This window comes from Penaeus chinensis, chromosome 15 (assembly GCF_019202785.1).
Source record: "Penaeus chinensis breed Huanghai No. 1 chromosome 15, ASM1920278v2, whole genome shotgun sequence".
In the NCBI taxonomy this organism is placed as follows: Eukaryota; Metazoa; Arthropoda; class Malacostraca; order Decapoda; family Penaeidae; genus Penaeus; species Penaeus chinensis.
Window position 1 is genome coordinate 372,016 of NC_061833.1, and position 27,903 is coordinate 399,918.

The 27,903-nt window shown below is 41.4% G+C and overlaps 3 protein-coding genes across 3 annotated transcripts in view; 1 reads left to right on the forward strand and 2 right to left on the reverse strand.

The window, feature by feature from the left end:
* Window positions 1–388, reverse strand: part of LOC125032918 (alpha-1-macroglobulin-like) — a 29,293-nt gene extending 28,905 nt beyond the window's left edge. The window contains exon 1 of the mRNA XM_047624313.1: window positions 281–388. Within this exon, the coding sequence (XP_047480269.1) occupies window positions 281–357 (77 nt within the window). The 5' untranslated portion in view covers window positions 358–388. The remainder of the gene's footprint in view (window positions 1–280) is intronic.
* A 13,093-nt stretch (window positions 389–13,481) lies between these two features.
* LOC125032919 (piggyBac transposable element-derived protein 4-like) lies at window positions 13,482–15,020 on the forward strand. The gene is made up of 2 exons (XM_047624314.1): window positions 13,482–14,650; window positions 14,765–15,020. Exon 1 carries the CDS (start codon window positions 13,613–13,615, stop codon window positions 14,552–14,554), a length of 942 nt encoding a protein of 313 aa, XP_047480270.1. The 5' UTR covers window positions 13,482–13,612; the 3' UTR covers window positions 14,555–14,650; window positions 14,765–15,020.
* Window positions 15,021–19,126: 4,106 nt separating this feature from the next.
* Window positions 19,127–27,355, reverse strand: LOC125032687 (alpha-1-inhibitor 3-like). The gene is given in 15 exon segments (XM_047623943.1): window positions 19,127–19,286; window positions 19,433–19,840; window positions 20,061–20,273; window positions 20,380–20,531; window positions 20,688–20,961; window positions 21,212–21,319; window positions 21,444–21,577; window positions 21,874–22,024; window positions 22,518–22,661; window positions 23,186–23,401; window positions 23,701–23,794; window positions 24,814–24,962; window positions 26,145–26,261; window positions 26,672–26,910; window positions 27,173–27,355. Coding segments are annotated over 15 exon segments (2,517 nt in total). The 5' UTR covers window positions 27,252–27,355; the 3' UTR covers window positions 19,127–19,247.
* Between the last annotated feature and the right edge of the window lie 548 nt (window positions 27,356–27,903).

A 27,903-nucleotide genomic window follows, 5' to 3' on the forward strand; every position in this document is an offset into this window, starting at 1 on the left:
ACGCTGTTATCGTTTCAGAAACACGTCGTGAACAACATCAACGCAGCCAAACATGACTTGTTGCAATAAATGACTAACCCATTACAAGATCCATTACGAGAAATACTCATCCACTTCTAGACATGACTCATTCATCACAAAAAAAGTGGTTAATTAATTCACTTTTGGCGACTCATCCACATACAGCAACGACTCACCAAGCTGAAGTGAATAACTTACTCATTACAATGTTATTCCCCGCTGCTATAACTGACTCACTCACAAATCGCCAACGACTCACCCACTGCAAGTGCTGAAGGCAAAGCACAAGAGAGCGAGACTTTCCAGCATCAGGCTCGACACGCCGGGCATCTCCATGGCAACGGAGAGGCGCGTGTTGTCAGCACGGCGACTGGGAAGCGACTGAAGGAGAAGCAACTCGAGACCAGACTGGAAGACGCTTGGATCAGCTGATTTAGGGAATGGTCATTGGACTGTTTCTCTTGCCCTCTAATTTCCCTGTCATTATATCTGTATGAATATTTTTATGTCTCTCTATTTCTTCCAGAAATAGACAAAAAAAAAAAAAAAAAAAAAAAAAAAAACATATGATACATCAACGCATCATTCTTTCAATCTATCTGTACACTTATTTACCTATTACTCCTTCAGTTTCCCCGTCCATCCATCTATCTGTCTACATCCCTATCTATGTTTGTATTCGCCCACCTCTGTTTCTCTATGTGTACGTGTATTTTTGCTTTGTGTCCAGAGATACCGGATCGAGGAGAAGGACATGCCAAGGTAACTGTTATCTCTTTTTTTCTCTCTTTTTCTTTCTTCCTCTCGTTCCCTCTTTTTCGCTTGCCCATTTTTTGTTTTGTTCAGTGGCAAAAAGAGATCCTGGTGACCTTCGGGTCCAGTGGCACATCTTGCTTCGAAACTATCGATTATAATCCGCTTAAATATCTTTCTTTTTTCTCTCTCCGTATTTCTATTGGTTCCTTTTTCTCCCCTTAAGCATTTTCCAGTTTACTTTTCTAATGCTCTGTAAGTTCATTTCTTCGGGCTGTATATTTTGTTTATTCATCCTTTTCCTTCTCTGTCTCTGTCTGTCTCTTAATCTGTTTGTCTGTATCTCTGTCTGTCTGTCTGTCTGTCCACCTTTATATCCTCCCCCCCGCCCCTTTTTTTATCTCTCTTTCGTTCCCTTTCCCTTTCCTTCTCTGTCTCTCTCTTTCCCTTTCCGTCTCTCTCTTCGTCATTCTGTCTCCGTCTCTATCTGACTGTCATTTATTCCCATCAAATAACGTCACAGCCACCATCCCCTCTTCGCCGGAAAATGAGCGAACGCAACTCGCTCCTCTAGAGCCACCTCCTCCATATTTGTTTCACTATTATTATTTCTATTCATCCCTCGTTACCTTTAAAAAAAAAAAAAATCGTTTATACCGCGACCAGAACACAGAGAGCGAAGTAATTTTACGTTCTCACTGCCTCTGATTTCAATTTTTGTTTCCTAGATCAGGTGACGCCGTGATATCTATGATAACGGAAACAATAATAACAAAAGTAATAATGATAATAACAATAATGATAAAAAAAAAATAAAGAAAATAATAATGATAATAATAATAATAATAATAATAATAATGTTAATAATAACAAACAACATTAATAATAATAATAGTAATAATAATAATAATAATAATAATAATAATAATAATGATAGTGGTATGACAATAATGACAGACATACTAATAACAACAGCCATAATGATATTAATATTAATGATAACAATAACAATAACAATAATACCAATAACAATAATAATGATTATGATACTGATAATAACAATAACTATAACAATAACAATAACGCGCGCGTACATATATATATATATATACATATATATATATAAATATGTATACATATATTCTCACACACACACACACACATATATATATATGTATATGTATACATATATTCTCTCTCACACACACACATACACACACACACACATATATATATAGATTTATATATATATGTGTATGTATGTATACGTATATTCACACACACACTCACATATAGGTTGTTCTTCAATGCTCTTTTTCTTTCTCTTTGAATTTTCTTTTCCTTTCCTAAAAATATTTTTTCTTTAATTTTGCTTTCTCTCTCTTTCTTCAAGCAATCACACACTTTTTACAACATTTACAAAACAACTTTACATTTTTGCAAACTTTCAAATCGCATTCACAAGGGCAACGTCACACACAAAGGCGGAAGGCAACAACTTTTATCAATTTACTACTTTCCTTATCATTGCTATAATCATCATTATCGTTATCATCATCCTCATCAAGTGACACCATTAGGATTGTTTTTGTAATTAATGTTGTTATCATGAAGATTAATTCTATCATTATTATTAACTTTATAATTCTTGTGATTGGTATATATAATCTGCAATATCTCTGATAATATTTTTAAAAACCCTATCTTTATCATTACAATATATATATATACATATAAACATACACACACACACACACACACACACACACACACTTTCTCACTCTCACACAGACACACACACAAATATGCATACGTGTGTGCCTGAGTGAGAGAGAGAGAGAGAGCAAGAGAGAAAGTTCGTGTGTATGTATGTATGTATGTATGTATGTATGTATGTATGTATGTATGTATGTATGTATGTGTGTGTGAATGAATCCCCCACCTCCGAAAAAAGAATATATAATGAAGAACGATATAAACACTAAACACTCACACAAGAAAAAGTAAATAAAAGAAGGAAACAAACAAACAACAAAAAAACATTGTCATAAGTGTCGACGAAAGTTCAAAAAAAAAAAAAAAAAAAAAAACATGTTGACCCTACTTTCAAATCATTCACTTCGTGTACTTTACAGGTAACAAGGGTTGGCTAAATCCTGGACGGTCCATGCGCTTCGACCTCTCTTCCTTGTCCGGTTGAAGCTTTTCGGATTCGAAATGTATCACCGGGAAATTCGGAGCTTCGGAGGGGTCGTTTGGGCGAATACGACGTCTCGAATGCGTGCTTTGCTTGCGCCGTGATTGGGAATGGGCGTTCGTGTGTGCTTGTTTGTGTTGTGATTGGGGGATCGTCTGCGGTTGATTCTGTTGTGATTGGAAGTTAATTTGTGGTTGTCTGCGTTGTGACTGGGTATAAAGGCCTTTTTGGCAGCCTCTACCACTTTGATGCATTGTTTCAAGTTGTGGCACGGTCGCTATAAAACACATCATCGAAATTTGTATTGACATTTTGAGCAAAGGAGAAGTTATTTACTTCTCTTCTCAAAACTTATTACTTTGTCAGTATTTGTATTTTATTTCATTTTACATGGAAAGGACAATATAAAACCATTAAAGTACTTAATATGCTGATATGATTTTTAATTACGAGCATGACACTGTGGAAGTTTCAAATAAAATGGAAAAAACACCTGACTGCTCTGTAACTTTTATAGTTTACACACACTACTCTTCGTTTAGCAAGACTGTGGAAAGGTTAATGTATTTCTCAGATTCGGTCAAACCATTTTTTTCTTATTACATATATTGTTCTTCGTATGAAAAGTGGAAGTTGCATGATGTTTTCACTGTCCGGCATCCACCGCGAGTGAGCTGCGTGTCCAAACCAGACTAGATGATTCCGATGATCAAGGACATTTACTCGACTTACTAACTGAATTATATCAACAAATCAAGATACACAGCATTTTGTTTGTTATGTTTGAGCCTGTAAAGTCATATAGAGGCACAGAATGATATTAAAGACATTCATCCAACCGAAATCATATGACTCGGACACGTTGGAAATTCTTATCATGTCGTTCCAGCGACCGCCATGATTGACTTCAAATCTTACCCATATAAAGTATCTAATGGACTGCTAAAAAGGCACAGAATAAATTAATGAAACTAGGAATCTGAGACTGCGTGAAATATACATGAAAAATTTCGCACTCTGGTTGGCTGGCCTGGGTGTATCAAACCGTATCAAGGTGAAGGCAAACAGAAAAGATGTTAAACAGGTTCCAATAATGAACGCCTAAAGGGCAAACATGTATCAGAGTGTATCAAAGTGTTAGGAAATGTTACAAATAAAGGCCTTTAGTTTGGAATGTGAATTCACTTGTGAATGATGTGACTGCGAGTTCGTTTGTGATTGTTGGTGTTGTAATTCTCGTGTGAGATTGACCTGAAAAATAAATGCGACCTGTTTTGACTCCCTGCGGATCCGGCGCAAGAATTCATTACTCTGCCCTGTTACTTTCTCGGGAAAGTAATGATCTATCTGTACTTACAACTGATCACTCTGACTCTGTGGTTCCAGCAGACCACTTTGGTAATGTTCCTGTAATTGATCATGATGACGGTGGTGCAACTGGTCGTCTATTTGACTGTTCTGTGACTGCAATCGCAGTTGATCACGTTGACTGCCCTGAGATGCCAACTGATCATTCTTTAGAACCTGTGAATTCCCCACGCTTCCCTCAGGCTGAGACGCGTGGGACAGTAGGTCATGGTGTGTGTTGTGTGGAAGTGCGTGACCATTTAGCTGAATGCTTGGTCTACCCTCGCTATTTTTGACTGAGAGCCACTTTGTAGATTTTGAGATATTAGATCAACGCTTTCCGCATTTTCAGATTTGACTTAAAGATCAGCTGTTTGAATTTGAGGTAACAAATTATCTTTATTTGATCTCCAGTTATCGCCAGTCATTGGCTCGAAACTGTTGAAATATGGGGTATGGGCATTTTTCAGGTTACGATTCAAGAGAGAAATCGATGGCATATTACCATTTTGACCATTCTGGACTTCAGTATTCATATCCTTGTTTGGTTAAGTGTTTCGAATACTCCATTTCCCTGATTCTGTGAAAAGCAACTTTTGAGGTTTTCGTTCAGTCGATCTGTCATGTAGGTTTTTCCATTTTGAATGTTGGAAAAGTAACTTACCTCGATTTTGTGGATCTGCCAATTTGGCTCCTTTGTGCGTCCAAAGTGTACTCGAGATTAAAGTTGCTTTGGAAATTCTGCGTTGTTTTGACCATCATATGACTCGAAATAATTCGAAAAAAAATATGTCCCTCGTAGCTGGAAACGCCCAGTTAACCGGTATGTAAATTCAAATTCAACTATATTGAAATTTAGAGACTAAAAAATAGTATTTTCCTGATTTTGAGACTGGAAATGATTCTCTTGAATTTGTGATTGGGAATGATTGTTTTTCTCATTTTTATACATTAATTTACAGATTCTGAGATATGTTGCGGATCGTTTTTATTCCGAGAAACTTTCTCCCAGATTATGTGACGTAAATCACAAATTGAAACTTTTGTTTGATTTGATCATCGGAAGTGCCCGGGATATTTTGCGATGCTTGAATGTGTGAATCAAAATCGTTGTTGGAATTATGTGAATGGAAAATCCCTGGAATGAATTTATAGTGTCGGAATGCTTTGTTTTGTTGCACAGATGAGTAGTTTTGGAGATTATGAAGTATTATCTGAGTATTATGAATATTTCGAGACTCACTACTGTTTGGAAATCGCCAAGCGGCGGCGGGAAAACCCCAATTTGATGATATTCAATTTCCGAATCGACATTTCCCAGATCTAAAGACCTGATATAGATGTCTTCCCGATTTTCAACATAGGAGTTAGTGTTTGTAATTGATTTGAAGAGCTTGCAAATTGGGATCACTCTGAACATCTAAGTTACAAGGACTCCGGATATTTGGTATATCGGGAGTTCCCTGAGTATTTGGAGGATGGACGACATTTTTCGGATTCTGAGAGTCGGAATTTTGGCCTTTCAAATTTCCCGTCTCTGAGTCTTCCAGATTTTGCTGTTAAAATATTCTATTATGCAAATTCGCCATTCCGATGAGATTGACAGGTATTGTTGCTTGGAATTTCCTAGATTATTTAGTGAACCGAAATTGCTCTTAATTGTTTGTTTGCTTTGAATATTGCCTGGATAAAAATCGCTGTGAAAATGTAGTGAATGAAAAGTACTTGGAATAGTTGGAGAATTACTGATCTATCTGTACTTACAACTGATCACTCTGACTCTGTGGTTCCAGCAGACCACTTTGGTAATGTTCCTGTAATTGATCATGATGACGGTGGTGCAACTGGTCGTCTATTTGACTGTTCTGTGACTGCAATCGCAGTTGATCACGTTGACTGCCCTGAGATGCCAACTGATCATTCTTTAGAACCTGTGAATTCCCCACGCTTCCCTCAGGCTGAGACGCGTGGGACAGTAGGTCATGGTGTGTGTTGTGTGGAAGTGCGTGACCATTTAGCTGAATGCTTGGTCTACCCTCGCTATTTTTGACTGAGAGCCACTTTGTAGATTTTGAGATATTAGATCAACGCTTTCCGCATTTTCAGATTTGACTTAAAGATCAGCTGTTTGAATTTGAGGTAACAAATTATCTTTATTTGATCTCCAGTTATCGCCAGTCATTGGCTCGAAACTGTTGAAATATGGGGTATGGGCATTTTTCAGGTTACGATTCAAGAGAGAAATCGATGGCATATTACCATTTTGACCATTCTGGACTTCAGTATTCATATCCTTGTTTGGTTAAGTGTTTCGAATACTCCATTTCCCTGATTCTGTGAAAAGCAACTTTTGAGGTTTTCGTTCAGTCGATCTGTCATGTAGGTTTTTCCATTTTGAATGTTGGAAAAGTAACTTACCTCGATTTTGTGGATCTGCCAATTTGGCTCCTTTGTGCGTCCAAAGTGTACTCGAGATTAAAGTTGCTTTGGAAATTCTGCGTTGTTTTGACCATCATATGACTCGAAATAATTCGAAAAAAAATATGTCCCTCGTAGCTGGAAACGCCCAGTTAACCGGTATGTAAATTCAAATTCAACTATATTGAAATTTAGAGACTAAAAAATAGTATTTTCCTGATTTTGAGACTGGAAATGATTCTCTTGAATTTGTGATTGGGAATGATTGTTTTTCTCATTTTTATACATTAATTTACAGATTCTGAGATATGTTGCGGATCGTTTTTATTCCGAGAAACTTTCTCCCAGATTATGTGACGTAAATCACAAATTGAAACTTTTGTTTGATTTGATCATCGGAAGTGCCCGGGATATTTTGCGATGCTTGAATGTGTGAATCAAAATCGTTGTTGGAATTATGTGAATGGAAAATCCCTGGAATGAATTTATAGTGTCGGAATGCTTTGTTTTGTTGCACAGATGAGTAGTTTTGGAGATTATGAAGTATTATCTGAGTATTATGAATATTTCGAGACTCACTACTGTTTGGAAATCGCCAAGCGGCGGCGGGAAAACCCCAATTTGATGATATTCAATTTCCGAATCGACATTTCCCAGATCTAAAGACCTGATATAGATGTCTTCCCGATTTTCAACATAGGAGTTAGTGTTTGTAATTGATTTGAAGAGCTTGCAAATTGGGATCACTCTGAACATCTAAGTTACAAGGACTCCGGATATTTGGTATATCGGGAGTTCCCTGAGTATTTGGAGGATGGACGACATTTTTCGGATTCTGAGAGTCGGAATTTTGGCCTTTCAAATTTCCCGTCTCTGAGTCTTCCAGATTTTGCTGTTAAAATATTCTATTATGCAAATTCGCCATTCCGATGAGATTGACAGGTATTGTTGCTTGGAATTTCCTAGATTATTTAGTGAACCGAAATTGCTCTTAATTGTTTGTTTGCTTTGAATATTGCCTGGATAAAAATCGCTGTGAAAATGTAGTGAATGAAAAGTACTTGGAATAGTTGGAGAATTACTGATACTTTGATGATTTTTAAAATCGATGTAATGTTGGGAATATTATGCGAATCAACATTACTTCTAACAGAATAAGAGAAAAAAGCGTTTGGAGATATTTTTCGAATTGGAATTACGTGAAATATTAAGTACCTTAAAACTATCCATCTTGAACATTTTGGGGTAGGAGAGAGAGATGAAAAGAGAGAGAGAGAGAGAGAGGAGAGAGAGAGAGAGAGAGAGAGAGAGAGAGAGAGAGAGAGAGAGAGAGAGAGAGAGAGAGAGAGAGAGAGAGAGAGAGATATGTAGCTCCACAGAAATGTCTAGAATCACTTTCATAGCAAGCCTGTTATAAAAAACTTTCTACAGAACATAGACATTCAATGTCTCAAACATACTAATGCACGCAAACCTGCGCACACATTCACATAAATAATCCCCAATATCTTTATGTCTTGACAATGACAATAACAATATGAATGACAACCAAGTCCAGAGTGACAGTCATTTACAAGATTTACAAAAAGGAACAGGCGAAGCTAAACAAACCCTCTACACATGAGAAATTTAGAAATGGACGCAAGAAACATGCAATAAACCAGCAATTTATGATGCGATTTCTCTCCCTTGCAACCACCACCTGCACCCACTACTCAGTCAACTGCGCTGTTATAGGTAGCGTGGGATGGTGATGCAATAGGGTTTGTCTGGTTCTGCACCGATCAACTGTGCGTGTCCTTTGTGTAAGTGTGTGTGTGTTTTCATGCTTGTGTCTGCGTGTGCAAGTGCGTGTGGTTGAGGTTTGTTTGTGTTTGTTTGTCCATTGGGTGTTTATGGCCGGATGGATTCGTAACATTTCATTTTACTTTCTTTCTCTCTCTTTCTTTCTCTCTTTTTCTTGCAAGTAAGAACGAATTAAAGCATTTATGTATAATACACACACACACACACACATATATATATATACAAAACATATTTACCTTTGTAAAACTCAAAGGAGCTGCAAGAAAGGGGTAGTGAAAAATGGAAATGCCAAGACAGATGTAACTCCCCAGGTACGTAGAGAGAGGTGAAAGATAGATAGACAGAGATAACGGGGGGGGGGGGGGGGAGGATAGAGAGAATAAAGGAAATATGGATAGAGAAAATAGAGAAAGAGAAGAAGAGACGGAAAATAGGGAATGGGAGAGAAGAGTTAGTAAGAGAAAGCATAGAGAGAAAAAAAAATGAGAGAGAGAAATATAAAAAAAAACAGAACATAAGAAAACAAAAAAGAGAGAAACAATAGAAAGAGGAAGAGAGAATAGATAGAAAACGAGAAAAACGGAAAAGACAAATAGGTAGATAAATAGACAGAGAAATGTCCCCCCCCCCCCCCCCCCGACGCCCCAACGAACCCCAGCGTGTCCCAGACATGATAATTCGCGGTGTGTTGCGGGGAGGGGGGGGGGGGGGTCGCCTGCGTGGGCGGTTCGCTCTTGCCGCTGAGAGAGCGAGGAAGGCCTTTGGGGCAGGGCAGGGGGGGGGGGGGTCGCCCTTGGCAGCACTGTCATCTGTCATATAAGAATAGATACTATATTACACTATAATAATAGATAATAATTATAAATGTGGTGATAATGGTAATGATTGTAAATTATGACAATGGTGGCAGAAATAACGGGAATGATAATAATATGGATTATTCTAACAGTAATGATGATAATCACAATAATGATTGTAATCACTGTTATGCTAATGATATAAACAAGATATATATCAATACACAAAGTCATCAGAATTATAGCATGGGAGATGTCCGTGAGATGGGTTGGATTGGCTTAGTCAGAGGTCTCTTCGTCACTGTCATGGTTATGGTCCTGTCAACATGGGCATGTGAGGCTGTAACCAGATGGCCTTTCTGCGAGGAGAGAGATCACGAGATCAGGTCACTATCGTTTGTATGTCTGTCTGCCTGTCTCTCTTTCTATCTCTTTTACCTTCTCTCTCCTGAAGATAAAAAAAAAAAAAAAAGTCCCTCGGATATGCGTGAACTGCCAAGAACTTAATGCCAATTCTATTCAAATTCTATGCACATACTATTCTAAGGATAGGAAAATAAGCATTCAGAAGAGCAGGCATCCCCCTCTCCCAGAGAAGTCCATCCTAGCCCCGCGTCTGCATGAGGGGGAATTCCCACACCGGCAGAGGGCAACAGTGATGGCCTGCAAAGAAAGCCAAGGCACCAGCCATAGGACCAGCACCATCAGGAGTAAAAGCCCCGTCAACTCAAGCTACAATACCAATTTCAGCACCAGCTACAGCACCAACCATAGCACCATCTGCTTCATCAGCTTCTGCACCAGCTGCAATGCCAGCTGCAGCTCAGCCCTCACTGCAGTAGGACAAAGAAGAGTCTAAAGGAGAAAGGAAGGATCTGCTACATCTGCTGTTCCGACAGATGGAGCAGAGGAAGTTCACGATGCACCAACAGATGGCTCAGCAATCTCAACTCCAGGAAAGAATATTGCAGTGGGCCATGGAAATGATCAAATAATCAATGCTTCCAAGTAATCTCTTGAAATGCATTGCCTTGAACATAGACAATTTACAGAAACGCAAGGCAACTCTCTCACAGTGCCTTCACTCTGAAGATGTTAATGTGTGTTGCCTTCAAGAAGTCATTGCTCGCTTGTGCAAAAAATGCGGGCTACAAATCCCTCTACAAGAGGATTTGACATTTAAATAAAGAAGTAGTTCCATCAAAGTGATTGATGGTAGTCGCGAGAACACATGCTGAATATATAAGTATTAAAATATTTTTTGATGGTAAATATATCACCATCATTACTGTATATAACCCACATGATGATAGTGAGGTGGTACCTAAGCTTCTTGACTGCTTGATACATAGTGATTCTGCCTTATTGGAAGGTCTGAGGGAAGCACCTAAAAACGGTAAAGTTTATTATGACTCTCTCCAAAATACTAGTGACCCTGTAATACCCTAATGAGTCCCTTAGAAAAGACCCATTAGACTATATAGTTCTATACAATCAGCACATACTCCAAAGTCCTGCGAGAGTCCTCTCATTCTTAGCCATTATTGGGCATTAAATATAATTTTCGAGGAGGCAAGAAGGTCACGTCAGAGAAGGAAAGAGAGGAAGATACCGAGGAACATTATAAACCGTCTCTCTTCCCTCCCTTGCCTCCTCTCTCTCTGCCATCTGTCTCTATCTCTATCTTTCTATATCTCTGTCTCTCTCTTTCGCTCGCTTGTTATATGCAGTTATATGCATGTGTGTGCACATGCATATGTCAGGGTTATCTTGTAGACTTGCTATCACGGTTCAGCAGTCTGTCATGTGTTTGATCAGTATACCTCATTGTGCGTCTGGTTGAACTGTTTATTGGAGATGAATGTTGATGGTAGAGTAGCGTTGACGGAGGCTGAAGTGGCCGGCTTGTGCAGAAGTAAAAACCTGGGCAGCAGGTAGGCCTGGAATACCGGGGGTCCTGGAGGAGGCAGCGTCCGAGCGGGACCGTGGTTCGAGGAAGAGTGATTGTACAGGTCAAGGTGATGGTCAGGGGTCATGAGTGATGTGTGCGTGACCCTTCACGCCGGGTCACGCCTATTCCCGTACTCCGCGCGAACCCGGTCCCGCCAGGGGACGGGACTAGGCGTGTTTCTTTTCTAACCCCGTCCCGCCGGGGACGCGTATGGCCGTGATTTCTGTATGGCTGTATGTATTACTGTTATTGAGCTAGTTTTTTGTATACAGGTCTTTATATTGATAATTATGTTTGTGCAACTATATATGTACATATATAGATGTGTGTATCTGTTCTTCGTCGTGTTTGTGTTTGTCGGCTTGTGTTTTTGTGCGTATCTGTGGAAATATGTACGCGCAACTGTTGGTGTGTAAGCGTGAGTGTGTAAGTCGGTAATTTTACGTGCGGAAGTGCGTGTGTGAATTGTATAAAGGTTTACGCAAGTTTTTCATTGCATAAATGTTTTGTCTGCTGTGTATTTGTGTGTTTCTCGGTCGTTTGCGTTGGGAAATCTGTGCGTGCATCTTTGCGTGTGTGTGTGTTTGATGTAGTAATTGTGTGTACAAGTGCGTGTGTGAATTGTATATGAATCTTTGCGTGCGTGTGTGTGTGTGTTAAAGGTTGTAAAATTGTCTGTGTGCGAAGCCTTGTGAAGCGAGGCTGGCGGGCCCCTGCGCCGTCGGGCCCCTGCGCCGTCGGGCCCCTGGAGGGGGTGTCCTCCCTGACGGGCAGGCAGAGGCGGTATGTGGTGGTGTTGGCCGAACGGCCGTTTTGCCAGCTGTAAGGAGGCACCACTGTCTGTGTGTAAGTCTGTGTGGACTCGGACGGTGACGGGGAGGGCTGTGACTGAGGAACCTCCCATTTTTGAAACCATTTTATAAATTTTCAATATTTTCCTGTGCCTCGTAACTTCAAGGAAGGTTGCACTTTTTGAGAGAGAGAGAGAGAGAGAGAGAGAGAGAGAGAGAGAGAGAGAGAGAGAGAGAGAGAGAGAGAGAGAGAGAGAGAGAGAGAGAGAGAGAGAGAGAGAGAGAGAGAGAGAGAGAGAGAGAGAGAGAGAGAGAGAGAGACCACCATGACACTCGTCCCCACTGTTTGTGTGCATGTGTGTGTGAATGTGTGAGAGAGAGAGAGAGAGAGCGAGAAACAGTGACGTCGATCCTTCCGGGGCACAAGGATCTTCGGGAACCTTCTGGAACCTTTCCGCACATACCTCACGTGACCTATCACGTGACTTTCTGGACCCCTCCGGAGCACAAGGATTGGCAATAATTTCGATTGGCAATAGAGTAGTTTGGCAATAGTTTACGTGTACTTCACGTGACAAGTCACGTGACCTAAAATCAATGATCTGATTGGCCGAAACCCTGTGGAAAATCGTAAAAAGGCCATGCAGAGGTCAAGGTAATCACTCGCCAGCTCAAGACCTTGAAAATGTCTCGAATGCTTTCAACTCGCCGCTCCCGCAAGCCGAGGAATTCCCCTGGAGTCCGTGCCTTGTCTTTCGACGAGGAGACAGTGGACGATCCCCAACCGTCACTTCCAGAGGATATCCTCGCTTGCGGAATGCCCCAGACCCGCTCCTCTATCTGTACTCATCCGCCGACGAAGTCGATGATGAGGGCTCAGATGAGGACTACACACCTCTCTGGTAAGTTTTCTATCTTTTCTTTGACTTGTGAAAATACCTGCCTCTTTGGACATATACTACTTTGTTTCTGCATATCAAAACTTTTTTTTTACATAGAACTCATGTTTTCTTCGTATTTTTACAGAAGTAGAAATCTCCGGCCAGTTCAACGGTGACGACTCGGATTGGGAGGAATCCGAGTCCTACTCCGGAGAATCTGCCGTGGAGGACAACTCGGATGTAGATTACGACTATGTCCCGCTGGTGGATACCTCCATGGACTCGGACGAGCCCCTCGCGGAATACGCCAGGCGAAAGTGGGAGCGCAACGCTCCCGGAACCCCTTCTTTTGCTTGGGCAAAGGAGGAGAACTTCGTCAGGCGTCACTGCTTCGAGGGGACACCGGGTGTGCACGCACACTCTTGACGAATCGTCCGACCCGATGGAGATATTCAGCAGCCTCTTCCCAGAGGAGTTGTTTCAAACAATTGTGGACGAGACGAATCGGTAAGCAACTTACTTCGTTGTTTTTTTGTGCTCTGCCTTGAAATTTTCTACATGTCCTTTTTTTGGAACACCTGTTTTACAATGTCTTTTTTTCTTCCAACTGCAGGTACGCTCGACAGAACCCGCGAACCCCTTCATCCCACATGAAGGGGTGTGAGGCCACAACGGTGCAGGAGGTCCGCTCATATGTCGGCCTTAGGTTCCTCATGGGACTTCATGGGAAGAGGTGCCAGAGGGACCTTTGGTCGACGGACCCGTTGATGTGCTCGTCGGTGTTCGCCGAGACCATGTCCAGGGACCGCTTCGACATCCTTACCTCCGCCCTCCACTTCGCTAACAACGAAGGGGAGCACAGCGCGGAGGACCGGTTGTGGAAGCTGCGCCCTGTGATTGACATCTTGGACTCACCGTACCGTTCCGTCTTCGTCCCCAGAAAGAACGTGACCGTCGACAAGAGCTTGTGGGCCTTCAAGGGGAGGCATCAGGCCCTTCAGTACGACCCTAGTAAGAGGGCTAAGAGGGGCCTGAAGGTCTACAAACTGTGTTCGTCCGACGGTCCAGAGGCAGGGTATACGGCGGCCTTCAATATTTACATGGGGCAGGATCGCGGCGAGTTTCCGGCGAGTATGAAGGCCGTCGACGACCTGATGGAGAAGGCAAAGCTGCTCGACAAGGGGTATCAGTTGTACACAGACAACTGGTATTCCTCCCCGACTCTATTCTACTATCTACAGGCCCGGAAGACCACCGCCGTTGGCACAGTACGTGTCAACAGGCGGGGTATGCCCTCGGACCTGCAGGCGAGTCGGGGACACATCGACTTCCGGAGTAGCAAAACCGGAATGCTTTGCCTGCAGTGGTTAGACAAGCGTCCTGTGACAATGCTATCCACTGCCCACACATCAAAGGTCGTTACCCTGCCTCCCAACCGCCGAGGGGTGGAGAGGTCGAAGCCCGAGGTCGTTGTCAGTTACAACAACGGCATGAAGGGCGTCGACCTCTCGGATCAGCTGGAACAGTCATATCCAGCAACCAAGAAGACCATCAAGTGGTACAAGAAGGTATTTTTTACCTGCTGGATATGACCACCATCAACGCGCTAGCTGTCCACCGGGCCCTCGGCGGTAAGATACCTCAGCGGAAGTTCCGTACGGAACTAGTTCGGGAATTGCTGCAGCGAGGTAAGCATCTGACTTTTTGTTTCTTGTGTTCTGATTTGAAATTATGGTGATTTTCTTTCTACAGTCCATTTTTGAAGATGTAATTTACAATGTCCTTTTTTCTTGCATTTACAGGTGGCCGACCTGCCTCCTTCCGGCGGAACCCTCCTCAGAACCAACCTGAGGAGGATCCCCAGCAGGCGCACATGCCAGTCGACACCCCATTCCGGAGGGGGCGGAGATGTGCGCTCTGCTGGAAGAACAACCGGCGCAGGAAGGAGACCAGAGTCATGTGTGCCCACTGCAGCCTTTCCCTATGTCCCGAACCCTGCTTCCAGGCATACCATGCCTAATTTAGAAAAAATAAAAATTCGCCTTTTACCACTGCTTTTCTGTGCTCTCGCCAAAACACACTATTGACTTTACACACTCACATTGGTCGAACACTCCTAAAATGGAGTATATACTACAGTATGAGATAATAAAATCCTTCATATGACATATTATATAACTTTCATATGTTTTTAGAGTAAAAAAAACGGAGGTTGCGGTTATACGCAAACCAGCTTCCCGAGCGCGGTGAAACTTCTGTGGGATGGTGAGACGGGTAGCGCGAGTCGAGCGCGCGTCCCGGCGGGAGAGCTAGCCGCTTGTTTTTGTTCCCCGTCGGCATTGGGTTAAGTCAGTACGGCGGTGATGACCGCCCATTGATCATTGGTCACCCCTGCTAGTTGGAGGGTGTAACAATGCAGGCATCTGATCACTCTCAGACCGCTCGGCACAAGCACCCACCCATCGTCCTCGACGGGGCACCATCATGGACTTGCTATGCTCAGGCAGGGAACAAGGCAAGGAGTAAGAGCTGCAGTCTCTTCTCCAGATGAGGGGCCATGTCCAGGCAGGGTCACGGTACATGGCAAGTGGAATCACTGAATGCCTGGCGCAGAGCAAGTGTATCGCTGATGTGGCGGTGCCGAACCTTTGCGGTGTTGGACCCTTACAACTTCCTTCTGATCGCATCCTGCGTTGTGTGCTCCTATCGTCGTCCGGTGCTCAGTGTGTGTCCTGGCAGGCTGCGTCCCTTTTCGCGTAGCTGTGCTGACGTTTTCTGAAACAGTTACACCAAGGACAGAGACAGGCAGAGAGGCAGGAAAGCAAACAGGGGGGGTGGGGTTGTGTGACAACAAGGGCCGTATGTCAGATATAATCAAGAATCATATTGCAGTGAAACTGATATTATAAAACTTTATAAATTTTAAATCTTTTTGTTAATCATTTTCCACTATTTTGAAGTGTCAAGAGAGAAACAGAGGCGCATGCCTAAGGAGACAATTGCAAAAGTCCACAAGGACTTGCTTGAGTTGCTATTGTCTCAGGATATAAGGAAGCAATGGCTGCAGAAACAATTTTGAATGACAATTTTCCTTACCTTAGAAAAAGAAAATATGCAACAATGCCAAGGTCAACAGTATGCTGTCCAATAGTACATACATACGAAATACATGTCTTTCAGCAATTTGAGACAAAGCGATAATGAAAATTGGAAATTTAATCGGAAGCGACTCCAAATATAATACATGCTTGGGAAAGTACGGGGGCGTGGGTATGTGAGCGGGGGTGGAAAAATGTTTGCATGCAAAGCAAATATGTACCGATCTGACTGCACGAAAAAAAATCATAAATATGGCATAAACTGCAACATTAAACCAACTACCATGCGAAATCACAGAGATGATACTACTCTCAGTATGTGAAATTTATGAAAAGGTGACAAGTCAGTCACGGAATAGACAAAGCTTGCAGAGCAACGCATGGTGCAAGCAGGTCGGGTCAGCTTTTCTTGGGACAGCTGAATTGTCGATAAGACAACCCTCCTGGTTATGAGTTACATAACACCGGGACGACTACATACGCAGCAAAAATATTACGCCAATTGTTCATCCCATCCCGTTGGGAAATGCCAACGCTAGAGAGTCGTAGAACAACGGGCGCAGCAAGGGCGCTGGATCGCATCCGTGCGATCACGAAGGCCCATTTAATAGCGATGAAATGATGTTCGGGACTGATATTTGATGAAGGGAAGACTGTAAAAATAATTCAGCATCGTAATAACTATCGTGTGAAAGGAGAAAAATAGAAAATCGATAGGAGGGATTTTCACATGAAGTGATGAATTATGATAACAAAAATCGCGAACAATATGAAATCGTATTAGCTGATATAATAGAAATAAACTCTAACACGGAGAGATAACTGAAATAAAGATTCTTACCTGAGTGGGATCGAGTTCATACCCGATTACTCTACATAAAATAACAATAGCTAGTAATAACAAAGTCAAATGTGAAAAAGAAACACATTGTGATCGAAAAAATAAATAATGGAAATGATGATAAATAAAATAAAGAAATTACCATGAAAAATATCACAGGAATAATGTAAGAAAAATAACTGAATATATATATAGACGCAATATCTACTAATTGTACTGTAATAAATACGGAAAAATAGATAACCCAATTTATTTACTGAATTACACTTATGTCACGAGGAAAAAATGTTTTGGTTTTGAATTTGAACTTGAGGGTTTTTGAAAGTTAATGCTTTTCATGATGAGACTGGAAGTCATTCAGTGGTCGCATTTGAAGTTTGGCATCATCCAGATTTTGATTTTGAGCTTGCAATTTATTCAGATTTGGATTTTGAACTTGCAATTTGTTCAGATTTTGATGCTGAACCTGCAATTTATTCCGATTTCTGTTCAGATCTGGGAAGTTATTTTGTGATCGAATTGGAAATTTGGCGTTATTCAGATTTTGATTGTGGGCTTGGAATTTATTCTTGTCGTGATTTTGACTTAGGAACACATTCTGATCTTTTTTTAGGCATTCTGATTTTGATTTCTTGTGTTTTGATTTACAGACTAGAAGATGTCACTTTGTAAGCTATTCTCATTTTGTCTTTGAGAGTGGAAATCGCTGCTATTTCCATTTTACGTTGAAAGACATTATGATTTGGAGTAAGTTTGAAAAAAGAAAAAGAAAAAAATATATATATATATATAATGCGTTCTTATTTCGCTTGGTTTAAATTATTTTCACTATTCATTTGTCTGACTCTCCTTTTGATTTTGAAGCTGTATTTATTTATTAATTATTTTTGAGCCTCGAAACTATTGTTTATGATTTTTTTATTCTGATTTTGAGAATGAAAGTGATTAGGATTATGTGACCCATTGCTTTGAATTTGAAAAGCAGAACTATTTTGGCTTTGTAAAATCTGATCATTATTTTATAAATTTTCCTGTTGAATTTGGGCATGATGGCTGTCTCTCGTGCATTTGTTATGGAAATTGTCTTGCTGAAATTGGGTGTCATACAGGTATCCATGATGAAATAAGTCACTATGCAGATTTTACTGTTGGAATTAGCTACAGCCCTTTTCCTGCGATCCTTTGTATTTTATTTTCCTCTTGAAACCGACTAGCAGAGTGGTCTCCATTTGTGAAATGGAATTCTCTACGACTGAACTATTACTTTTCTGGGAAGTCATTCTGTTGTGTCTGAGGAGTATTATGTTCACTGTGTGTCCTGGATAAATCTAGGGTAAGACCAATCCCTAGTCCTTTGGCCATCGACGGACCTCAACAAAAGTCCCTGAAAAGTTACTGGGTCATTATTTAGAAAGTGGCTGAACAATTCTGACTGATTCTTGAAATTCGACCATAAATCTTGTCAGGCAGGTCTTTCGAGCTTTTTAATTTCGGTGCTCTGATTACTTAAGAATGCAGGCCTACCAGCATGAGTGAATTTGAAAATAATTGACGCTGCAGACATATTTAAGAATAAATATAGATTCTACGTCATTGGGATTTGTTACAATTCTCCGTGGTGAACTAAGATATAAAATATGAAGATATTTGGAAAATATTGAGCTTTATTCAATAGTGGATCCAAAGCAGGTTCCATCGCTAGACATCACAAGCTACAGAGCTAATGATTATGTATCCTTAAAATGCTTAGTATGAAAGAGACAAAGTGCTGAATCCACCTCATAACTCACTTATAATCCAAAAGGAGTATTAACCACATCCATACCCAGTTAGTTAAAAAAAATCTTGAAGGTAGACACCAGGCATTCTTTCTGCCACCAAGAGAAAGACAGCTGATAGATGTCGGATTTATGGATCTTTTATGAGTATATAAAAGCTCCAGCTTCTCAAAACTGGCTGTGGCAATTTTAGGCGTATTGCTGCTTTAGTTGAGATTTCCTTGGTTAAACCTGTTACCAGGCTTTATTTGTAATAAGAGGGAAGTTAAAGTAGAAAGGAAAAAGACACTAATAAACCAAAGATTAAGTTTCGGTGTTTATCTCCGCCCCTGCTAAAATTGTTACATTCTCATGCTTTACATCGTCGTCTCACAAATAAGAGCAAGAACCCTTTCACAGTGCCCGCATAATGCAGCTGTATTGTGCTGTGTAGAAACTGAGTGAATAAAAATATATCAAATAACTAAGTAACATGACCAAGGTTAAAGTGCATGTGCAACTACGGATGAGAGAAGAGAGTGCAAGTGAAGGTGTTGTCTGCTGCACTTTTGAAACAGCTGCCTTCGCCTCACCGCGTGCATCCGTCAATGGCCGGGAAGCTGTAACTCTGTGAGGAAGAGTAAGAACATCACTGTTAAGCACAAGAATGTGATACTGAAGTAACACTGCTATTACGTTATCAAATAGAGGTTGATCCTTATTCTTCGTAAATTTTGATGATCATAAGGTGGAAGATTCTTATCGCCGACTTACCTTGCTGACAGCGAACTCGGGCTGATAATAATCGTAGACGACCACCGAGCCGGGCTTGGTGTTCTCGATCTCCACCTCACGCAAGATGCGGAAGCTGACACACACTTCCTCTCCGGCCTTGAACTCCTCGATGTAGAAGGACACTTTGCTGCCATCCACCTCGTAGCGCTTGACCACCTTATGGTTTCGGTTTACGACTGACTTGAGGTCCTCCTTCTCCGGAATAAAGCCAGAAATGAGGTTGACTTCGATGACGGCCATGTTGGACTTGCCGTCGGGGAGGAGGTAGCTGGAGCAGGCCTTGACTCGCTTGGAGATGCAGCCGCCGCTTGGGTCGTTGGTCGCCGTGACGTTGAGGTCGAAGGCGTCGCTGGCTTCCGGCTCGGGGATGTTGTAGCGGAGGACAGCCTGAGGAAGGAGAGGAAGCAGAATGAAGCCTTACAAGAAGCTGCAGCGGAGGACAAAGCAAGTGATAAATGGCTGTCAGATATCAGAATGTAACAACTTATGTCTGTTAGAATTTTCAGTATGAACACAATGAAGGTAAAATACGGCTAAAATACATGAAAGGGTACATGGATACAATACTCGGCTCTACACTAAGAAGCCTATTGTTTGCAAGTCTCACCTGCATCACAGCACACCCTTGGCCTTCTATGTTGACGGTGACGTCGGTCGGGAAAGTCGGCAGCTTCTGGAGCTGCTGCAGGAGTTTGTTGTTTTCGTTGACAGTGAAGGAGTGAGAGAAGTCCTGGGCAGTGACAGTGGCCGCGACATCCAAGGGTCCTTGGTGCGTGTTGGTCTCGTAGCTGGCCATGGCCTGCAGAGCCACGACTGTGTCCTGTAGAAAAAGAATATTAGCTACTACTCAGTACCCTTTGGCCCAACACAGGGATACAAGGAATAGCATCATGGGATTTACATTTGGAAACGGCAGTTGGGCTAACCTGTGTGGAGAAGAACCCTCCAAGGCCATTCCTCTTGGTGGTGATCCACTTGACCACTTTCCTCGCGTTCAGGATGTGCTGCTCGGGATCCTGGGCCATCATAGCGAGGATGGCATACCCAGCGGTCTCCACGGAAAGGGCATTGCTCTTATCTGCGGGCAACGCGAAAATAGCAACACACGTCATGGATTGTCTCTATTCACTATTTCGTCCTTATTTTATAATGTATGATTGATTTATATATCTATCAGCACCACCACCATCATTGCTTTTATAATTTTGTCATGTACAAGGCTAAGGAAACTTACAACTTCCTGTCGACGTTTCCCAGTACATGGCGTTTTCCTCCACCACAGCCATGTCGATCAGCTGCTGCAGGAGCGTCTGTCCTTCGGGGTGCTTCGCCAGGGCCAGGGCGTACGCCTTCACGGCAATGGTGTACGGGTCCCTGGAGGTGTCGGAGAGCACACAGCGAGTGGCGTCCGTCACGATCCTGGCGGTGGAGAGGGTGCCGGCCTCGATCAGGGCGGTCAGCACGTACGCCGTCAGCGGCACGGGCGTCCCGCTGTCAGCCAGCCCGCCCTGCACGAGGGGGAAGAGGAGGTAGGAAGTTGATGTCAGAAGAAAGCGAAATTGAAATGTTTTCAACACACTGACACACAGCCAAACTCTCCCTCTCTCCCCCACCCTCCTCTCTCCCATCCTCCCTCTCTCTCCCACCCTCAACCTCTCTCCCACTCTTCCTCTCCTACCTACCCATTCTTGTGCTCCTTCTCCACTATACATAAACCTTCTTTCCTCTCAACCACAAGCTAAAACACAGCGCTCGTACCTTTAGGCCCTTGTGGAAGACCTTTCCGACGGAGACCAAGCAGCCGTTGGAGTCTCGTTCCGACTTGCTGAGCCATGTTTTCGTATGGTCCAGGCCTTCTTCGTCGATCTGGCGGACGGAAGGAAGAATAAACAGGAAGTTAGTTTATGGAGATGATTGAAAAAGAAGAGAAAAACACTCTTGTAACAGGAAATGCAACAAAAAATATAAAATCTCTGATCATATAACTTACCGAGATGTAGGGCTGTGCCTGAGCGAAGGACTTGAGGACAAAGGCAGTGAGCCAAGTGGAGCCAGAGTCATCAGCATTCCCGAAGGCGCTGTAGGATCCGTTGTTTCGTCGGTACAGGAGCTCCCTCTGGTATCCTGAAGGAGAGCTTTGTTTATTTTAGGGCTAACAATCCTGATTCTATGGTCTTTTTTCCATTACCATTACTAGTAGTATTACAATTGTTTATCATTATTGTTATTATCATTATTACAATATTATCAGACACACATGCAATCACAGTAAGTGGCTGTGTGTGTAGGCACATACATAAACACAGTAGCTTAATAACCAACAACGCTCACATAATTAGAAGCATCGTTTCCCTACTACTTATCAAGCTTAATTAGATATCTAAGAGGGACAGCAGCCTCGGCCCCCAGAGCCAACCCACCTGTTCTCATGAACCTGAGCAGCTTCTCCGTGCTCTCCGGCGTGCCCTGGTTGGTCGCCTCCAGGTACTGCATGATGTAGATGTTGGGGGCGAAGTTGATCATGCTCTGCTCGCCACACCCGTACGGCATGCGGATGAGGGAGCCCAGGTTCTGTAATGAGGAGAAAATATTACTTGGATAGACGGATAGATGGACCGCAACCTCGAGTGAACAAAAAAAGGGTACTATTGCTCAACCGAGACAAAAGCATGAAAAGATAAAAGCAATAGCTCCAACGACCCACCACATGCGAAAGATTAATAGTAATTTTATTGTTAGGAGCAAAAATTAATAATTACATCTAGAGCAAAAGGAATATCAATAAAAATACTATCACTATAGCTGGTTATAAATTTGCATACCCCCTCCCCCCCCAAAGAAAATACATGAAAGGGTACATGGATACAATACTCGGCTCTACACTAAGAAGCCTATTGAAATAAATAAATGAATAAAGCAAGGAAATAGAAATGAATCAAGATATATTTCTACTTACGAAAATAGAGACACGGTATAAAAAAAGAACGAATTTACACGCTCCCAGAAAACACCGTACATACCAGAAAGCCAGAAAGAAACAGAAATCAAGCACAATCCTACTTACGAAAATCCTATTAGTGTTGTCCGAAGAAACGACGGCAGTGAACAGACCATCGGCAGCTGTCGTCATGTTCTTGCATCTGCCAGCTGCACACACCTCGACGGGGACGCCAGCTGCGGGGGATTTGTCAGGCAGGACAGCTCTCACCTGGGAGCGGGAGAGGACTTTTATTTTCTTTTGTCGATTTGCGGTTATCGTTCATTTTTTTTGTGTGTATGGTTTTTGTTTATTGTTATAGCTCATGATTATTGTCATCCTTTTCACTTATGCTAGACAAGGATAAGGATGACGACTGTAATGGTCATAGCAATGATAGTGATAATAGTAATATCATAATGATGATACTGATAATGACCAATAAGGATAATGACAATGTTAATGATAAGAATGTTGACAATAATAGTAATGATAAGCATATTGCTATCATTGTTAGAATTATAAGTGCGATTATTATTATCAATACTACAATTATGATTATGATTATCTTTTCATCATTATTGTTACCATTATCATCATTGTAATCATTATCAATGTCATTATAATTATCATTATTATTATCATTATAATCAACATGATATTAACATTACCATCATTATTATTTCCTTGATTATTATCTTAGTAATTATCATTGTCTTTACTAAATCACTTATCACCACCATCCCGCTCTTTACCTTGACTGTATAAGGCAGGTTCGGCTTCTTATAATTATCCGCGTAGACTGTCTCGAAATTGACGGCCGTCCTCATAACGTTGGCACTGGTTGTGGCACTGAATGTGACACCAGTGCCCTCCTCTTCCACCGCTGCAGAGGCTCTCAGGTTGTAAACGTTGCAGTCGGTGATGCGCATCTCCTCTGCAGTGATCTCGAAGTCTTTGCAGCCCGTGATCTGTTGCAAGGAATGGATGATGTTAGATGTGGAGGAAAGGGTTAAGGAGAGGATGGATGGGTGAGAGAGTGGGTGGATGGGTGGATGGATGGATGGATGAATAGGAGATAAAGTGAATGAAAACATAGAGGATAGAGTATGAATGATAGAGGAAGACAGAGACACAAACATAAAGACAAATAATGGAGAAAAAGAGATATGTACAAAAAGAAAGAAACAGACACAGAGAAAAGACATTTGAAAAGACAGAAATTATTAATGCAAATTACGAGGCAACTCAGGGAACAGACTCAGGGCACATTCCTCGCGGCCTCGACCCTGCACCTTGGGCTCTCGCCGTCGCTCACCTCGAGGGCGACGGTGCCCTTCACTCACTGCCCGAAAGTGAACCGGAAAAAAAAATATAATGAATGAAATCAATGAATGGATGAGTAAATTCCCATTGTCTGTCTTAAAAGACATTACATGAGTAAATTCAGATTGTGTATCAAAATACAAGAGATGAGTAAATTCCGAAAGTGTATCTCAAATAGATAAGCAAATAATTAATAATAAGTAAATAGATGGATATATTAGCAAATTCTTAAAGTGTATCTGAATAATAGATGGATATATTAGCAAATTCTGAAAGTGTATCTGAATAACACTAGATATAAATAAGGAAAATAGATGAATAGAGGAGTCAATTCCGTAAGTGCACTTGAATAAGAAAAAATAATAAATGACTTCAGTGGATGAATATATGAGTAACTCCCGAAAGTGTTTCTGGAAAAGATAAAAGCGGAAAATATACGAACAGATGAATAAAATGCGATAGTATATCTGAAACAAGCAAGCCGATAACAATTGACATATGAATATGAGTAAATTTCGAAAGTGTGTCTGTAACAAAAATATATTTATTATATAGAGTAAAATAGATGAATAACTGAGTAAATCAACTAATGACGCGACGAACAAGGGAAGAGATAGTAGGGATGAATCTATTGTGACAGTGTTGCTTTCCATCAATGTTATGGTATAACAAAGTGAATGATGATATAGATAAACAGATTGATCTGTATGTAGTTAGAGAAAGATTGATACACATATAGATAGATAGAGAGATAGACAGTTGGACAGACAGACTGATAAACAAAGATAGAGAAATCAAGACCGGTAGATACAAAAAAGCCATAAAAACTGATACTGAATAGAAGAAAGACGCGGTAAGATCAGAAAAGTAACAGAGAAAAAATGCTATGAAAAATTAAGAAAATGAGAGAACATTTAAAAATTGGAGAAAAGATTTTTAAAACGAGCATTTTAAAAATGGAATCGGAAGTCAGACAAAAAGTACATTTCTTTCAAGTAGAAGAAGAAACAAAAAAAAAAATCAAGAGCAGTTTCTCACATTGCCAGCCACTCGCTTTGCACAGACGCTGAAGACGTCATCGGAAGCCAAGATGTATTTTGGCGGCGTCATCTTGACCTTAAACCGCGGCAAGACGTACTCCTCGACCTTGAATCGGTTTGTGTTCAACCTGCCGTCAGGCCCCTCGACGTGGATGGTGTAGGAGCCCTGTGGACGCAAGTCGGAGTCAGAGACGGGGGTTCGGAGTTGCAATGCTGTCAATGTAAAAGAAAAAGAAAAGGTTTTGTTTATATTTGTGTTGGAGAACTATGTAAGCAGAAATGGGGAAATATGTATATATATCCTGAACATTAGTATTCACATACCCTTGTTTTTTGTAAAACCCCTAAGATAACTGCATTGTGATGGAACATTGCAAAATGCATTGAGTTCACATACAAATGTCAGAAGCATGAAAACAAACATAAATAAGAAATCTTGCTTTGTAATCAATTATGTAATATCTATATGGGCCTTTAAATTGAAATGCTTTCGTCATGTAATATATATCTTTTACTTCCTATTCGTATTTTCTCGTGAACGACTTCTAGAAAGACAAATCACCTTTGGTTAATGGTCGGCGAAAGAGCTTCTATACAGTTCAAGAGAAAAGCTTAATTCCGTGGAGAAGTTTATGTGAATTATTAATTGATAGATTATTATAATATACCTACCACTTAACAGCGTCGTATGTACTACTCTGGTACAGACCACGAAGTACTATGTCTATAAATTAGTGTACATTTCATCGTGTACATCTTTCACAGTCTGATATCTATATGTGTTTTGTCTTTTATTTTCGATATAGAGAATTCAGGATAGCATATAAAGAATACATACGCAGCGACACACATAATAACACACATATACAAGAATACATGCAGATGCAGATGCATTTGACTTCAAAGATAAGCTACTCAGGAAATTAACTTTGTATATATAAATAATCTGTATCCATTACCGTTATATTTTACCTATAATGAAATCCAGAATTTTCATATCAACTAACAATTTTTTATTTTCTACTAGCCTCTTCATTCCTTCCTCCTCTCCTGTGTATTTTTCCTTTTCTTCTTTTCCCTTTCTAAATCTTTCGTCGTACTTTTTATTCTCCTCTCTTTGTCTCTTGTCCTTTCTCTCTCCGTTTATCTGCTTATCCCTTCCCTTTTCTTCATTCCCATCCTCTATTCCTTCCTTTTATTCCTCCACTTACTCACTGCTCTTTCCTTTTCCTACCTCCAGCCTTTCCTTCCTCTTTTCTACCCCCTTCCTCTCCCCTAGTCGCTTTTCTTTCCTGTTCCCCTCTTTCCTCACCTTCCTCTTTCCTCTCCTCGCCATCTCTCATCTCACCTCCTCGGGTTCGTCCGCCAGCTGGAAGGCCAGGTGGACGAGACCGACCGATGTGCTGACGTTTTTCCACTGGGCGATGCGTGTTCGGGATGGCGTTGTGACCCAGATTTCCGGGTACTGGAAAGCCGATTATATACTTGTGTGTAGTTTCTGTGTGTGTGTGGTCGTGTCTGATTTGCCGTTGTGTATTCGAATGTTATTTTATTCTTTATCCAAATGCTTATTATATATCGCAGGTGTTAATGTTATCATCAATATTACTATAACGATCTATATCATTAACTTTATCACTGAGATTATAACAGTTGAAACGTTTTGTTTTTGCCATTCTTCTTATGATCATTACCATTATTATTATTATTATTATTATCGTTATTATCACTGTCATCATACTTATTATAATTATTATCATTATTATCTTAGTATCATTATTATCATCGGTACCCTTACTACCAATATCATCCTTATCCCTACTCCCATCGCCGTCTTAGACTCAGGATCCCCACTCTTATCACCGCCATCCTTACCGGCTCCATAGCGACCTGAGCCTTGGTCCCGTACACAGTGAGGGCTCTGAACTTGACCTCCTGACCTGGCTGGTACAGGTACTTGTCCGTCTGGATGAAGGTCAGGTTGTAGCTCCTCCTCAGCCTGATGTTTCGGGTCTCGTTCAGGTCGGCTCCGCCCACTTTGCCGATCAGGTGAAGGTCACCTCTGTAGACATCAGTTGGCTCGAGATTGATGTCCTCGCATTTCTCTGTCTTTCCTGTGAGTTGACAGATGTTTATTGGATAAAAGATTTATTCAACTATATGTCTACCGATATGAATTATATGTCTATCTGTTTAAGTCAACCTAGAGAGAAGAAAAGAAAAAAGAAAGAATGACATTGAGAATGGGAATGAAAAAGAGAAAGAAAAACGAGAATTAGAATGAGCTTGACAATAAACAAGAGAACAAGAAATAGAACGAGAGAGGCGAAAACAAAACCAGAACACAAAGAACAAATACAGATGACCTCAACTGACCTGCCGGGATCTGGATGGTGTGTCCAGCCAGGAGAGTGTTGGTGACCCATTCGCCGCTCCTGTAGGTCCTCGAGGTCATGCTCAGGGTGAGGCTGCCCTCAGGAGACGCCGGGTTGGGGACGTAGACGCACACCTGGTTCTCCTCGCCCGCCTTCCACTGTCGCGGGGTGGTGATGTAATAAGCTCGGGGGGGGGGGGGGGGACTTTCCTGCGTTTATTTAGTACAATAGATTCCTTAGATCGGGAAGGAGTGGGAAGGATTTCTTTCGTCTACCTTGTATTATAAACATTTTTGTTTTTGGTCAATATCTTCGTTTTTTATTTTTTTTTTATCTATTTTTCTTTTTCTTTTGTTGCTCTTTACTCTCCCTCTCTTTCTTCATCACTCTATTTTTTCCTCTCTCTTTGCTCTTTCTCTCTCTTCTCTTCTCTCTCTATTGTTTCTCTCTCGCTTACCTTTCCCTATCTTCTCTATATTCTTTCTCTATTCTCTTTCTCTCCCCACTCTCCATCCTTCCCTCCCTCTTCTTTATTTTCTCTATCTATATTCTCTTTCTCCATTCGCTCTCTCGCTCTCTTTCTCTCTCTTCTCTTTGACCTCTTTCTGCCTGCCGGGAGAGTTACTCAGATCTGCCATTTCCTTTCCTCACTACCTCTGTCTTTCAGCTCCTCCAATATGTGCTTTTATGTATAACTATTCGTGTTTATACTCGATAATATATATATATATA